At 44.1% G+C, this 16,016-nt stretch overlaps 1 protein-coding gene across 6 annotated transcripts in view; it reads left to right on the top strand.

The window, feature by feature from the left end:
- Positions 1-6,836, top strand: part of LOC141265383 (triple functional domain protein-like) — a 1,868,493-nt gene extending 1,861,657 nt beyond the window's left edge. For 3 of the 6 annotated variants that reach the window (XM_073678399.1, XM_073678398.1, XM_073678402.1), the window contains one exon: positions 4,666-6,834. In XM_073678399.1, the coding sequence (XP_073534500.1) occupies positions 4,666-4,920 (255 nt within the window). In that variant the 3' untranslated portion in view covers positions 4,921-6,834. Of the gene's footprint in view, positions 1-4,665 lie in introns of all 6 variants that reach the window. The other 3 variants (XM_073678400.1, XM_073678401.1, XM_073678404.1) reach the window with 3 other exon arrangements.
- Positions 6,837-16,016: the final 9,180 nt, after the last annotated feature.

The raw sequence follows: 16,016 nt of genomic DNA, 5'->3' as shown, positions 1-16,016 counted from the left end.
CCCTTACAAGGACAGCCCCCTTGTATAGTAGCCCAGAGGTTCCGCCTCCCAGACCCGTTACATCGAACAACCCCTTTTAAGCTAAAACCATCAAGATGCTTTACAAATCTGACACTGTGTATACACCATATTTTTTTTATAATACCACATTGGATAGCAGCTACAGTACAGACCAAAAGTTTGGACACACCTTTTCATTTAAAGATTTTTCTGTATTTTCATGACTATGAAAATTGTACATTCACACTGAAGGCATCAAAACTATGAATTAACACATGTTGAATTATATACTTAACAAAAAAGTGTGAACCAACTGAAAATATGTCTTATATTCTAGGTTCTTCAAAGTAGCCTCCTTTTGCTTTGATGCCTGCATTGTACACTCTTGGCATTCTCTTGATGAGCTTCAAGAGGTAGTCATCGTAAATGGTCTTCCAACAATCTTGAAGGAGTTCCCAGTGATGCTTAGCACTTGTTGGCCCTTTTGCCTTCACTCTGCGGTCCAGCTCACCCCAAACCATCTCGATTGGCTTCAGGTCTGGTGACTGTGGAGACCAGGTCATTTGGCTTAGCACCCCATCACTCTCCTTCTTGGTCAAATAGCCCTTACACAGCCTGGAGGTGTGTTTGGGGTCATTGTCCTGTTGAAAAATAAATGATGGTTCAACTAAGCGCAAACCGGATGGAATAGCATGCCGCTGCAAGATGCTGTGGTAGCCATGCTGGTTCAGTATGCCTTCAATTTTGAATAAATCCCCAACAGTGTCACCAGCAAAGCACCACGACACCATCACACCTCCTCCTCCATGCTTCACGGTGGGAACCAGGCATGTAGAGTCCATCCGTTCACCTTTTCTGCGTCACACAAAGATACGGTGGTTGGAACCAAAGATCTCAAATTTGGACTCATCAGACCAAAGCACAGATTTCCACTGGTCTAATGTCCATTCCTTCTGTTCTTTAGCCCAAACAAGTCTCTTCTGCTTGTTGCCTGTTCTTAGCAGTGGTTTCCTAGCAGCTATTTTACCATGAAGGCTCCATTAAGTCTCCTCTTAACAGTTGTTGTAGAGATATGTCTGCTGCTAGAACTCTGTGTGGCATTGACCTGGTCTCTAATCTGAGCTGCTGTTAACCTGCGATTTCTGAGGCTGGTGACTCAGATAAACTTATCCTCAGAAGCAGAGGTGACTCTTGGTCTTCCTTTCCTAGGGCGGTCCTCATGTGAGCCAGTTTCTTTGTAGCGCTTGATGGTTTTTGCAACTGCCCTTGGGGACACTTTCAAAGTTTTCCCAATTTTTCGCACTGACTGACCTTCATTTCTTAAAGTAATGATGGCCACTTGTTTTTCTTTACTTAGCTGCTTTTTTCTTGCCATAATACAAATACTAACAGTCTATTCAGTAGGACTATCAGCTGTGTATCCAACTGACTTCTCCACAACACAACTGATGGTCCTAACCCCATTTATAAGGCAAGAAATCCCATTTATTAAACCTGACAGGGCACACCTGTGCAGTGAAAACCATTTCCGGTGACTTCCTCTTGGAGCTCATCAAGAGAATGCCAAGAGTGTGCAAAGCAGTCATCAAAGCAAAAGGTGGCTACTTTGGTGTGAATGTACAATTTTCAAAGTCATGAAAATACAGAAAAATCTTTAAATGAGAAGGTGTGTCCAAAGTTCTGTTCTGTACTGTATATATTGCTAAATCTCCCGCATTTAGCTCTTGAAGAAGCACTGCCATCAAAGTTTTTATCCTCTCAATATATTGCAATCATTATATTATATAGCACTGTGTACTTACTATTGCTCATTTTGCCTTTCTACCCAGTAAATTCTTCTCTTTTCTCTACTCTGTGTAAAAACAGGAAGTCTCTTGTCCCTGCATTTGTCATTCCCTTCTTCAACTCCTGACCCAGCTGCTCTGCTCCTCACCCCTGCTGGAATCTTTTGCAGTGACTCATGATTCAGACTGGGAAAATTGACTTCCTGTTTCTACATAGAGCTTAGAGGGATTCAGCTAGTCAGTTTTTAATCACATGATGTCAGACTTAATTGGGTGGGTCTTTAATACTGTTATGGGAAGCTCAGTACATGTGACTTTATGCAGCTACGAGTACTTTTTAGCTCAATAAAAGCTATGGAAATCTCTCATGTAATGGTGGCTGCAAACAATGCCATGACTTTACATGGGAGGTAGGTTTTATTCTTGATTATTACCTGATCAGAAACTCCATGGCAGTAGCTTGGTATGCCTCTATGGTGAGGGATCCACTGATACCAGATACAAACAGAAGCTCCGAAAAAAGATAATTTGCAGAGTCAGGTTGGAGGTATTTTCTAACAATAGACATTTATCACACATCCAGTCCCCTCTTCACACATTCATGGTGATGGGTGCTGATCCCAGTCATTTGGTCTTTGTGATCATGCATTTATCCTGCTCTAGAATTTTGTATCTTGTGAAACCAAAATGCCTAATTAGACCTGAACTTGTAAGGATATCTTTCAAAAACCAGAATGATATTGTAACATACCTGGCGGCGTCCTTGCATAGTGGTCCATCTCCCACTGTGCAAGAGCGCGCACTTGATTTCCAGTCCAGACTGCCACTCTGGCTTTTTTCCATTCTGTCTGCTTTGCTCTGCTTTGGCTGCTTAGGGCGACGCCCGCCGAACTTCCTGTTTCTTGTAGCTGCTGCAGACACACCCCTAATGAGTCCTCAGCCTATTGCTGTCTGTCACCTGGTATTTAAACCAGCTCCTCTTTGGAATCCATACCTGAGCATCTCGTTCTGTCAGTTGGCTTCTTGTCACTGATGTGCCAGGTCCTGTTTAGGTTTCCTGCCTTGCGGTATCAGTTCCCATGTCTGAACTGTGTCCTGTCTGTGCACTCTAGCCAGCTCTCTTTCTGCTTTTCCTGGAGGCTCTATTTCCAGGTCCGTGTGAACACGCTCCTAGCCTGTTCGTTTCTGCCTCTGGGGGCCGCATACCCAGACTCGCTCCTGTATCTCTCTTCAGTAACTGTTCTTGTCTGAACTGTCTTCTAGCTTCTTACCTGTTTTGTCTTTGTCCGTTTGCTCCCTTTTTCTGCTGTGTCTGAACCAGCACTTGGCTTTACCTAGGCATGTTCCTGCATTTTGTTGCAGTAACTGTTCTTGTCTGAACTGTCTCCTAGCTTCTTACCTGTTTTGTCTTTATGTCCGTTTGCTCCCTTTTTCTGTAGAGTCTGAACCTGCCCCTAACTTCTACTCGTTGTCATTTTATTTCCGTTTGTGAGTTGGAGTCCTTTCACTACTTCTTTGCAAGTACCTTGTGTGTATCTGTTTCTGCCTTTCTTTTCCAGTCTCTTCCATGTGAACAGAGCCCTGTCCCCTTTGCTTTGTCTTTGTTTACCGCTTCGGCGATTTATCTCTGTCCTGTCTTGCTTACCGCTCTGGCGGTTCCTGCCCACTCAGCTTTGTCCACCGCACTTGCGGTTTCGCTCTGCTCAGCCTTGTCTACCGCGTCTGCGGTTTCGCTCTGCTCAGCCTTGTCTAACGCGTCTGCGGTTTTGCTCTGCTCGGCCATGTCTACCGCACCTGCGGTTTCACTTTGCTCTGCTTGATTACCGTATCTGCGGCTCTGAACCCGTCTCCCAGTCTGTACTGGACCCTACCCAGCCTGCGCTCTAGCCTGCCTGTTCCTGTATTCCTTGGTGTGGGTCAACAGCCGTGTCCGGGGTCTGACCTGGAGTAGCACCTGGTCCCTCTGCCCGGTTCCTCCCTGGTGCACTGGCGTCGTATGCCGTCGTGCGACCTTGGTCGGATCGGGCAGATACTTAGTTACGCCCCTCCAGGCACTCTCCGGTTCATGGCACAGTGGAATCACTAATCACGCACACGCCAGTCAGTCCGGGCATGTGCATTACAGATATGTCTTCAAACTAGGTAACTATTATTATTATTATAGCGCCATTTATTCCATTGCGTTTTACATATGAAAAAGGGGAATACATAATAAAAACAATACAAGTCACCGACAGGTACAGGAAGAGGAAGGACCCTTCTCTTCCTGTACCAGTAGTAGTTATAGTCCTGTACAGAGTAGTAGCTATAGTGCTGATCCAAAACAGTCATGGATTCAATAAAATGCGATGAGTCAACTCTGACATCTGTAATTGTAGTCATTATTGTTTCTGTCTTTTGTAGGATTCATTCAGGTACTTTGGTTTCCTCCTATTACTCGAAAGATGATATAGGCTTCCTGTGTAGCAACTTGGCCCTGCCATTTATCTTTGAGCAGGAAATTAGATTGTGACACTGATGAATATCAAGGACTGATATGCATGTTAATTATCTTTGTTCGGTGCTATGGAATATCTTGGTGCTTTAAAGAAACATAGATATTAAAAATCCATGAGGGTTTTTCAAGCTGGATTATTTTTAGCAGCGTACACAAAAAAAGCAAATATCATTAATGAGGAATAGAGATCCCAGAGTGAGGACAACTGACAAATGTAGTGTAGAAAATACTGAACAGTTTGATTTTTGAATAAGTACATTCATTGTTTTACATTTATTATATCTACAAATCCAACATACCTTTAATGTTAAAATGTTGATATTTGTACCATTGTTTGATCATTTATTGAAAATTATGTTTCCTTTTCTTCTTCTCTACCTTCAGACTGAAAGTAGCAGTATCTCCACTATGCTGGTGACACATGATTACACAGCAGTGAAGGAGGATGAGATCAATGTTTACCAAGGAGAGGTTGTTCAAATTTTGGCAAGTAATCAACAAAACATGTTTCTGGTATTCCGGCCTGCAACTGATGACTGCCCTGCAGCTGAAGGATGGATTCCAAGTTATGTATTAGGTCACACATGTGCTCTCATGAGTGACATTCCTGATGGAAAAATGAAGTGGGTATTTGGGTAACACAGGTAGCAATAAATGTTATTGTTGTGTGTGTATATATACTGTATATGAGTGATAATTCAAAAGAATGCTGTACATAAGTGGTAGTCACCTGTTTTATTCAGATACTCCAAAAAAATTACAGACAAGCATTCTTAAGGCTGTATCTTGTCTCATTCATCTTTTATTGAGTTACTGCTATATTACACAGAACTCTCTGTATAACACAGGCAAATAAAATGTATTTAAATATTTCAAGATTTGCACCCAGAGCCTCAAATATGAATGAATTACCAAAAGTTACATTTTATAATTAAAAAAAGACAAATCATAACAAAAACAAAGTGTGTATCTTTTTGTCAAGTACTTTTTTATCTTTGCTTTCCAATATTTATTTCTTGTTATTGCAACAAATTAGCCCATATAAATACTCTTATCCTTAAGGGATTAATAGGCTCAATGATTTCCTAGTATTAATCTTGAAGAGGATGTATGACATTAAACATACAGCAGTTATGTTTCTTGGGTGGGACGCAGTTTCCTCATCATAAGGTTGGGTTTTTACTTAACATTTTTATCATGATTTTACCATGCTTTTTGTTGTGTATTTGTAAAATGCATAAACCATGATGCAAAACACATGCATTTTTATTGGCAGTTTCGACGCTTTTACGGTGCAGTTTATATAGATAACACATTCCAAAAATGTTTCACATGTAAAAACTACATTGCCAAAAAAAGTGGAACTCGAAAATGTGATTTATGAGAAATAACACTATTTCTGGCAATTATGTGACATCATTTTTTACTATTTTTTCCCCTACTCTGTCTCTATTTTTCAGTTTTCTCTAACCTAGCAGGTTGAGACTACATGTTATAATGTCCCTGACACACAGCACACACATAGAGATGGATTCCTGCTCTTCATTCTTTGCACCACAGTCAGAAGTAGCACAATAGAAAACATTATACACTAGTACTGAGCTAAGTGACTGTAAATCCAGCACTAGAGTGAAATACAGTTTCTTGCTGTGCTCAGTGTTCCATACTTCTAATCCTCTCTCCATAGAGTTATGTAAGAGATATAATCTGACTCTGTGCTGGCAGTCCTTCTTGCTTTCACCAAGACAGATTTGAGTTTATTTTCAAAGTGGGTGGTGAGTTAAGGAGACAGTGGGGAGGGGAAGCAATGCCTAATAAGTGGAGAAAGACATAATTTTTTCTGATAACGTATATTACAAGATTTCTTATTTACATGTAATATTGATTTATGCAACGTTGTTGAAACAGTGAACATTTAAGGAAATAAAAAAATTAAAAATTGTCTCTTGTAACCTTCCTAAAATAGAAGTGATGCATACACATTTGATATGCTGTAAATGTTTGACCTGTGGTGCTGTGATTTTGTGTTTCCACTAATCTCATGATGGTTTCATTTTCAACAAGCTGTAAATGCAAAAGATCTCATTACAGAATCACAACATATTTCTTCATTTCAATAAAGGATTTGGATTATTTTTTGAAATAACTCCAATGAATGCATGGCACAGACTTAGACAGTTTTTACACAATACAGTACCTGATCATTCTCTGGGTTAAGGGGATCTCGGTAACAATTGTTGACACAAATTATTGACTACGGTATATGTTTATAAAATTTTAGTGTAATAACTGTAAAAATAATGAATACATTGCATTATCTTTTATATACCAATTCATCTTGTATGGTTTACTCCACAATTTGGTATCGGTGTGTCTTTTCCAAACTTTCCATATTTTTTCTTGCAAAAAAATGGAAGTGCAGTATGTCTGCACCAAGCTTAAGGCTGCGTGCCCACGATGCGTTTTTCAAGCGTTTATGCTGCGGAATTTCCGCAGCATAAACGCTTCAAAAACGGTTGGTAATCCGCCCCCCATGGTCCTCAATGCCAAGCCGCACTTTCAATGCCCATGCTGCGTTTTTTTCCGCAGCGTTTATGCTGCGCTCAAAAATCCGCAGCATGTCCATTAATTTTGCGGAAGCGCGGCGTAATCGCCGCCATTGACTTGCCTTGAGACACATATAATCCGTGTCAGCACATTTGTACTCACGGATTATATGCGTTTCAATGTGCGGATGGTACCCAAGTCTGGAGGAGAGGAGACTCTCATCCAGACCTGGGTACCATAGAAACTGTAAAAAAAAGAATTTAAAATAAAAAATAAAGTTTATACTCACCTTCCGATGTCTTCCCGGTGTTTTGTCTCCTCCGTCCAGTGTCTTGCAATGTTCGCGTGGTTGTGGAGGACCTGCCATGACGTAACTGAGTCATGTGACCAATCACATGGCTCAATGACGTCACCGCAGTTCCTTCACACCACCGCGAGCAATGCAAGACACTGGACGGAGCAGACAAAACACCGGGAAGACATCGGAAGGTGAGTATAAACTTTATTTTTTTTATTTTTCACCATTCTTATTATTTTTTTTAACTAACTTGGTCACACTACTATAAATCCATGCCGGTTGCATGGATTTATATACACTGTGTTCAGAATTATTAGGCAAATGAATATTTTGATCACATGATACTTTTTATACATGTTGTCCTACTCCAAGCTGCATAGGCTTGAGAGCCAACTACCAATTAAGTAAATCTGGTGATGTGCATCTCTGTATTGAGGAGGGGTGTTGACTAATGACATCAATACCCTATATAAGGTGTGCTTAATTATTAGGCAACTTCCTTTCCTTTGGCAAAATGGGTCAGAAGAGAGTTTTGACGGGCTCTGAAAAGTCCAAAATTGTGAGATTTCTTGCAGAGGGATGCAGCAGTCTTGAAATTTCCAAACTTTTGAAGCGTGATCACCGAACAATCAAGCGTTTCTTGGCAAATAGCCAACACGGTCGCAAGAAGCGTGATGGCCAAAAAAGGCACAAAATAACTGCCCATGAATTGAGGAAAATCAAGCGAGAAGCTGCCAAGATGCCATTCGCCACCAGTTTTGCTTTATTTCAGAGCTGCAACGTTGCTGGAGTATCAAAAAGCACAAGGTGTGCAATACTCAGGGACATGGCCAAGGTAAGGAAGGCTGAAAAACAACCACCTTTGAACAAGAAACATAAGATAAAACGTCAAGAATGGGACAAGAAATATCTTAAGACTGATTTTTCAAAGGTTTTATGGACTGATGAAATGAGAGTGACTTGTGATGGGCCAAAGGCAGAGAGCTCCACTCCGACTCAGAAGCCAGCAAGGTGGAGGTGGGGTACTGGTATGAGCTGGTATCATCAAAGATGAACTTGTGGGACCTTTTTGGATTGAGGATGGAAGCTCAACTCCCAGACCTACTGCCAGTTTCTGGAAGGCAACTTCTTCAAGCAGTGATACAGGAAGAAGTCAGTATCGTTCAAGAAAAACATGATTTTCATGCAGGACAATGCGCCATCACATGCATCCAACGACTCCACAGCGTGGCTGGCCAGTAAAGGTCTAAAAGAAGAAAAAATAATAACATGGGCCCCTTGTTCACCTGATCTGAACCCCATAGAGAACCTATGGTCCATCATAAAATGTGAGATCTACAGGGAGGGAAAACAGTACACCTCTCGGAACAGTGTCTGGGAGGCTGTGGTGGCTGCTGCATGCAATGTTGATCGAAAACAGATCAAGCAACTGGCAGAATCTATGGATGGAAGGCTGTTCAGTGTCATCATAAAGAAAGGTGGCTATATTGATCACTAATTATTTTGGTTTTTGTTTTTGCATGTTAGAAATGTTTATTTCTAAATTTTGTGCACTGATATTGGTTTACCTGGTGAAAATAAACAAGTGAGATGGGATTATATTTGGTTTTTATTAAGTTGCCTAATAATTCTGCACAGTAATATTTGCCTGCACAAACAGATATCCTCCTAAGATAGCCAAATCTAAAAAAAAAACACTCCAACTTCCAAAAATATTAAGCTTGGATATTTATGAGTCTTTTGGTTAATTGATAACATAGTTGTTGATCAATAATAAAAATAATCCTCTAAAATACAACTTGCCTAATAATTCGGCACACAGTGTAGTGTGAACAAGTTGTCAAGCACTTTTCCAAGTGATGCTAAAATCGCTTGGAAAAGCGCTTCATAACCCGCATGCAGAAATGCATGCAAAGACGCTTCACAAACGCTTCTACCTGGCGGGAAAACCGCATGTAGAAACCGCATGCGTTTTTCCTGCCAGGGAGAAGCGTAAAAAATATGCAGCATTTCTGCATCGTGGGCACTTAGCCTAAGCGTGGATTCCAAGTTATGTCACATGTGCTGTCAGCAATATTCCTGATGAAAAAATGAAGTGGATACTTGAGTAACAGATAAGAAATACATTCTATTGTTTTATAATTGAGTGAAAATAAAAGAATGCTGCACATAAATGGTAGTCACCTGTTTTGTTTAAATAATATGAAAAATTACACACAAGTACTTTGAAGGGTTTCTCTGGGAGTAGACAAAATTAAATAACTGAACAAACTGTCAGTATAAATAAATTACTAAATACTTTTAATAGGCATAGCACAATAGTTTCATCATATAATTAAAATTGACACCACATTGTTACACTGACCGAAACCTTTCCTGGAATAAGTGCATGTGAGCATGTGCAGTAAGAAGCTCCACTGCAGTGACATGGAGATAACATATACCATGTACTCTAATTCAGAAAGAAAGGGTGGACAGCAGTGTAAGCAGCCTCTTCCTACCTCAGCACTCCAGGTATCTCCAGTGTTATATTAGGTTTCGGTCAGTGTGACAAGGTAGCAGCCATTTTAACTTTCTAGTAATTACTAGTGTTGAGCCACCCCCGTAGTGTTCGAGTTCGGTTCGGTTCGTCGAACACCCGTGTGTTCGCCGAACTGTTCGTCGAACTGTTCGTCGAACACCTTCGAACACCGTTAAAACCAATGGCAGGCAAACAAAAACACATAGAAACACATAGAAAACACCTTCAAAGGTGTCCAAAAGCTGACAAACTGCTCAGAAGACACAACTAACACATGGAAAAGTGACAAGTACATATAGTCATGCGAAAAGAAAAGAGGTGGAGGAGTAAAAGGAGGGGGAGACACAGATATAGGCATGTCATGCCCTTCTAAAATCCAAAAAGTGAGAAGCCGACACGGCCAGTCCGCTCCTGCCCGTGCCACCTCCGTGTCGCCGGGTTTGTGCCAGAGCCGCGGTGAACCCTGATGGCCAGCCCCCCTCTCCCAATACTGGTGCCTGTCCGCTGGTGGGTCGAGCGAGCCCCCCTGTGGTGGAGGCAGCTCTAAGCTTTTTAATTTAAATTGTCTCTCTAATTTGAATGAATACACTTTAAATCCATTTACAAGGATCTATTGGAGGGCAAGTCTCATGCCAGCAGCCGCGTAATTCCAGCTCCAGTAGCGTCCACTAAAGCTGCTGCAGTTAAAAAGCTTTTATAAGGATCGAGCTCGGCTGTCCACCGCAAGGCATCCTACTGCCAGTCCCAGCCCCTATGCCTTGGGGTGCCTCCTGATGCTCTTCACTGAGTATCCCATGGTCCCGAAGCATTTCCTTTGAAAAAATTAAGTGTCTAAACTACAGGTGGTGTAGCTTGCTTAACAGCCGGGATAATCCGCTGACTAGCAGACACTGCTACTAGGCACAAAGTATTTCCTGGGCTAGATGCAGTTAAAAATTTGTAATTAGATACTCTCGTTGGATGCTGAGAAAGCATTCCATAGAGTCTCCTGGCACGCCATATATGATTCTCTTAAAAAGCTTGGGGTAGGGGTCTAGGGGACCCTTTTATAGCCAAAATCACGGCCCTGTATCGCAATACGTCACCTAGGCTGAAGATAAATGGAACTGTAGCACCCTGAGGGCTCGGTTGCTACAGACGTATTGCACCTCACCCAGAGGTGTGATATCTCACTCTCAGGTAAGGATGGAGTGTGGATCAGGACCCGACACCTGCATGCATTACACCACATTGCCGTGGGGCAGGGCGACCAATATGCCCCTGAGATGGGCACGACAGTCCCTGTCCCTGGCTGGAGTGGGGGGAGGGAACACTGAGGAAGGGGAACCCTGTAGTGCAGGAGCAGGGAGGAAGCAGTTCCTGGGTGCATTGAGAAGGGAGTATAAAAGGTGGGCACCATCTTAGTTCAGTGCAGAGAAGTCTGAGCAGAAGTGGCAGGGAGCAGGGGCTCTGCATGAGCTCTGCTCCGGAGGCGGGCCTAGTAACAGAGGCCCAGGCCTGGAAGAGGGAGAAGGAAGGAAGAGGAGCGGAGAAGGCTCCAGGAACGAGGAATGAAGGGATCCCAGGGGTGCGGACGGGCGAGTCGCCACCGCACGCCCGAATCCACCTGCGTGGAGGGGTCAGGCCAAAGGGGGAGACCGGTCCCCGAACTAGTGGAGGCAGGAAACGACCCTCAGCTAGAAACCGGAGGCTCTGACATTTTATGTGGCGCAGCCCCTCGCTACACCCGCTAGGAAGGCACCACATAGGGTCAGGGAAACTGGCGCCAAGTTTACCAAGAGGAGGCCCGAGGCAGCCGGACAGAAGTGTTGGTAAGAAAGGCCAGACAAAGGACACACAAAGGGGGTCCTGTGAAGTGCTCCAAAGTTATCTGGGAGTTGTCTGAGCCCCTCACCTGGTGAGCACAGTACGACGTGGGCAGCCGTTACCTGCAGACGTGGTCTGGATAATAAGAACTGTGAGTAAAGGCCCTGGACTGCATCACTGACTCCGTGTCGTTACTGCTGCTGCCCTGCACCATCACCCCCATCCTCCGCATACACTGCCCTGAGGCTATACTCCTCCCGTGGGGAGTTATGCTACGCTCTGCTGCACCCACAACACCAGCCTCAGCGGTCTGCCCTGTAGCGGCGGTTCACTCTGACCGCAATCCACGGGTGGCGTAGTCGGACATTTAAACATCAAAACCACATAAATAGTTCCGCCACTGGTTTGACCGCCCTGAGCCACGGAACCGGGTCGCCGCCACGAAGACTACAACCACCAGCATCCACCAAAAAGGGTCCGGCTCCGGGTGTCCCAAGGCCCAGGGGGTGCGTCAGAACATTTTCATCACCTTTCACAATCACCAATGGGACAAGGCAGGGATGTCCTCTGTCCCCTCTCTTATACATCCTAGTGACGGAGCACCTGCTCTCATCAATTCGCCATAACCCCAATATTAGGTGGATTGAGGTGGGAGGCACCGAGTACAAGTGCTCTCTATTTGCTGATGATGTCCTAGTATATATCACTCAATCACATATATCCATCCATGCTGTTATGGCTGAAATAGATCACTTTGTTACATGGTAAAATTTTAAAATCAATGCAGCGAAGTCTGAGGCCCTCGATGTCTCCCTCCCCAAATCCATATAGGATTCCATCCAGTCCAACTTTCCCTTTGCCTGGCCCTCACAGGGTATCAAATGCTTAGGAATTCCTATTCATAGAGACCTCTCCCATCTATGTTATCTTAATTTTGGGCCCTTTATTGAACAATTCCATACAGACCACGGTTGGCAATTTAGAACTGTAAGATTCACTACGTGAACCGCTGGTGTTTTGTGGAAAAGCACATGTACACCGCGTTCCAAATTATTATGCAAAAAGTGTTTAGGAGTGATAAGGGAAGAATTTGTTTGTTTGTCAGTTAAACTCATTGATGGTGATGTGTGTCAGGGCTCTTTATATCACTGTAAGCAATTGCAGACACCTGTGCTAATTAGTTTGGCAGGTGTGTCCAATGAAAGGCAAGACTACTTAAGAAGGCTCTCTCACATTATTAAGCAGCCTACATTTTCTGCCAAAATGGGAAAGAAAAAGGATGTGTCGGCTGCTGAGAAGCAACAAATTGTGGAGTGTTTAGGTCAAGGCATGACTACAATCAACATTGTGCGATGATCAGGATGAAGTGTCTTGGCAATCAAGAAGTATGTAGCTGATTCACAGTACACACGTGTGCGTGCTGATAAGGGCAAATTGAGGACTCTTTCCTACAGGCAATTACGTCAGGTTGAAAGAGCAGCGGCAAAAAAGCCTTGTCATAGCAGCAGACAAGTTTTTGAAGCTGCTTGTGCCTCCAACGTCCCCCGAACAACAAGATGTAGGGTCCTTCAGAGGTTTGCAGCTGTGCATACGCCATCCTGTCGACCTCCTCTATCCACTTCATACAAGCAGAAACGGCTCCAGTGGGCCAAACATTACATGAAGACTGATTTCAAAACTGTTTTGTTCACGGATGAGTGCCGTGCAGCGCTCGATGGTCCAGATGGATGGAGTGGAGGATGGCTGGTTGATGGACACCCCACGCAAACACGGCTACAGCGCCAACAAGGAGGAGGTGGAGTAATGTTTTGGGCTGGAATCATGGGGAGAGAGATTGTCGGCCCCTTTAGGATCCCTGAAGGCGCTAAAGATGAACTCCATAATGTATGTGGATTTTCTCAAACAGCACTTCCTGCCATGGTTCAAGAAGAAGAACCGTGTATTTCACAGCAAGATCATTTTTCTGCATGATAATGCACCATCTCATGCTGCACATAAAACATCTGCATCTCTGGCTGATATGGGCATAAAAGGGGACAAACTTATGGTGTGACCCCCATGCTCCCCTGACCTCTACCCCATTCAGAACCTTTGGAGCATCATTAAAAGGAGTGTCTATGATGGCGGGAGGCAGTTCACATCTAAGCAACAGATCTGGGAGGGTATTCTGTCCTCATGAAAAACAATTGAAGCAGAAACCATCCAAAACCTGACAAATTCAATGGACGAGAGAGTTCAGAAGCTCCTTTCGAACAAGGGGTCCTATGTGAAAATGTAACATCACCTAGAATAAAGTTTTGAGTTGAAAACTGTTTGATTTCAGTTTCTAACAACCTGCTAATGCTTATAATTTCAAAAATGACCATTTTTTTGGTCTTTATTAAAATGAAAAGGTTGATCGAAAAGTTTGGGGGATCTAAGAGTGTGGCAACCCAGTAGTCATGATTACTTCGAATTCTGACAATATGAGGGTCATGCTGCAGGTAGTGCAGCAAGAAGGCACTTATGTGTCTTGCGCATCTCGGAGCCCCAAAATTATTTTCCGGGCTAGATGCAGCTAAAAATTATTTTTAATTTTAAATCTGGTGGAGCTTATTATAGATGGCCTAATAGGATCAGTGCTGCACACTGCTACAAAGCCCAAATTATTTTCCAGTCAAGATACAGATAAACATGATTAGTAATTTGAAAGCTTAAAACGTTTGGTAGGGTGATTTTAACCAATCATCAAGCTTTTACTCTCCCCAGGATGACACAGGGGTAGAAAAGTCCTTTCGGATCCATGATTTGTTCATCTTTATGAACGTGAGTCTGTCTACATTATCAGTGGAGAGCCGCGTGCGCTTATCTGTCAGCACACCACCAGCAGCGCTGAACACACGTTCAGACAGAACGCTGGCTGCGGGGCATGACAAGATCTCCAAGGCGTAAGTGGCTAGCTCCGGCCATTTATCCAGATTGGAAGCCCAAAAAGAGCAAGGGTCCAGTGACACAGTCGTGGCTTCAATGTTTACTTGGAGATACTCCTGTACCATCGTCTCTAGGCGTTGACTATGTGTCAGACTTCTTGTCTCCTGTGGCCTTGCAAAGGATGGGCTAAAAAAGTGGTGAAATGATTCCGCAAAATTGATGTTACCAGCAGATACTGTGGTTCTGTTACGGTTTGAGTGCTGAACACTTGACGGTCCCACGGTTGGCAAGTTGGAACTGTGAGATTCACTACGTGCACCACTGGTATTTTGTGGAAAAGCACATGTAAGATTCTGCAACAGTCTCTGCTGATACTCCTGCATGCGTGCATCCCTTTCTATGGCAGGAATAATTTCTGCAAATTTACTTTTGTACCGGGGATCTAACAGTGTGGCAACCCAGTAGTCAGGATTATTTCTAATTCTCACAATTCGAGGGTCATGTTGCAGGTAGTGCAGCAAGAAGGCACTCATGTGTGTTGCGCATCCAGGAGCACCAAGTCCCTGTTGTGTTGGTGGCGAGGTAACAATCATGCTTCCTTCCTCTGTCCTCTCCCCCTAACCTCGCACAACAGAAATGTGATCAAGGTCTCCCTCATCTGATGAGTCTTCCATCAGTTCGTCCTCCACTTCTTCCTGGGCTCCTGCACCTTCCTCACTAGTTTGGCTGCTACCATGCGCCCTGGTAAAACCATCTCCCCCACCCTCACATGCCTGCCGCCTTGGTGCTGCCGACCGTCTGGACCTTGCAGATGTTAGCCCTTCCGCATACAACTCCTCCTCCTCTACTTCCTCCACCTCCTCTTGTGCCACCACCTGACTCCGAATTCTGTTTAACATGTGCTCCAGCATGTAAATCACCGGAATAGTCATGCTGATAATGGCATCGTCAGCACTAAACATCTTCGTCGCCATTTCAAAACTGTGCAGAAGGGTGCATAGGTCCCTGATCTGAGACCACTCCTCCAGCGTGATTTGCCCCACCTCTGAATCTCGTTGGCCCAGGCTATACGTCAGAACGTATTGCACCAGGGCTTGTCGGTGCTGCCACAGTCGCTGCAACATGTGCAGAGTTGAATTCCACCGGGTAGGCACATCGCATTTTAGCCGGTGAAGTGGCAGGCCCAACGACTTCTGTAGAGATGTAAGTCGCTGAGCTGCGGGATACGAACGGCGGAAGTGAGCACACAGCGACCGTGCCCTCTGCAGAAGGCCATCTAGTCTGGGATAGTGGGCTAAAAATTGCTGAACAACCAGGTTCAACACGTGAGCCATACAAGGCACGTGTGTGACATTGCCCCGGCGAAGGGCCGCACCCAGGTTTGCAGCATTGTCGCACATGGCCTTCCCTGGTTTCAGGTCCAGTGGAGACAACCATTCATGAAATTGGTTCTCCAGAGCTGACCACAACTCCTCAGCTGTGTGACTCACATTTCCCAGACATTTCAATGTAAAAACCGCCTGATGACGTTGAGCCCTACTGCCAGCATAGTAAGGAGGTGTGCAGGATCCCTTCTGCGCAGTTAGAAAGCTTGTGGCATGACCAGACAGGCTTTGGGTGCAGGTGGAAGACCGAGAGGAGGTTGAGGAGGCA

This window comes from Phyllobates terribilis, unplaced genomic scaffold (assembly GCF_046119375.1).
Source record: "Phyllobates terribilis strain yellow unplaced genomic scaffold, ASM4611937v1 Scaffold_4__5_contigs__length_816908805, whole genome shotgun sequence".
Lineage (NCBI taxonomy): Eukaryota > Metazoa > Chordata > Amphibia > Anura > Dendrobatidae > Phyllobates > Phyllobates terribilis.
The sequence above is the reverse complement of the archived record's forward strand: the minus strand, read 5'-3'. Positions and strand labels throughout refer to the sequence as shown.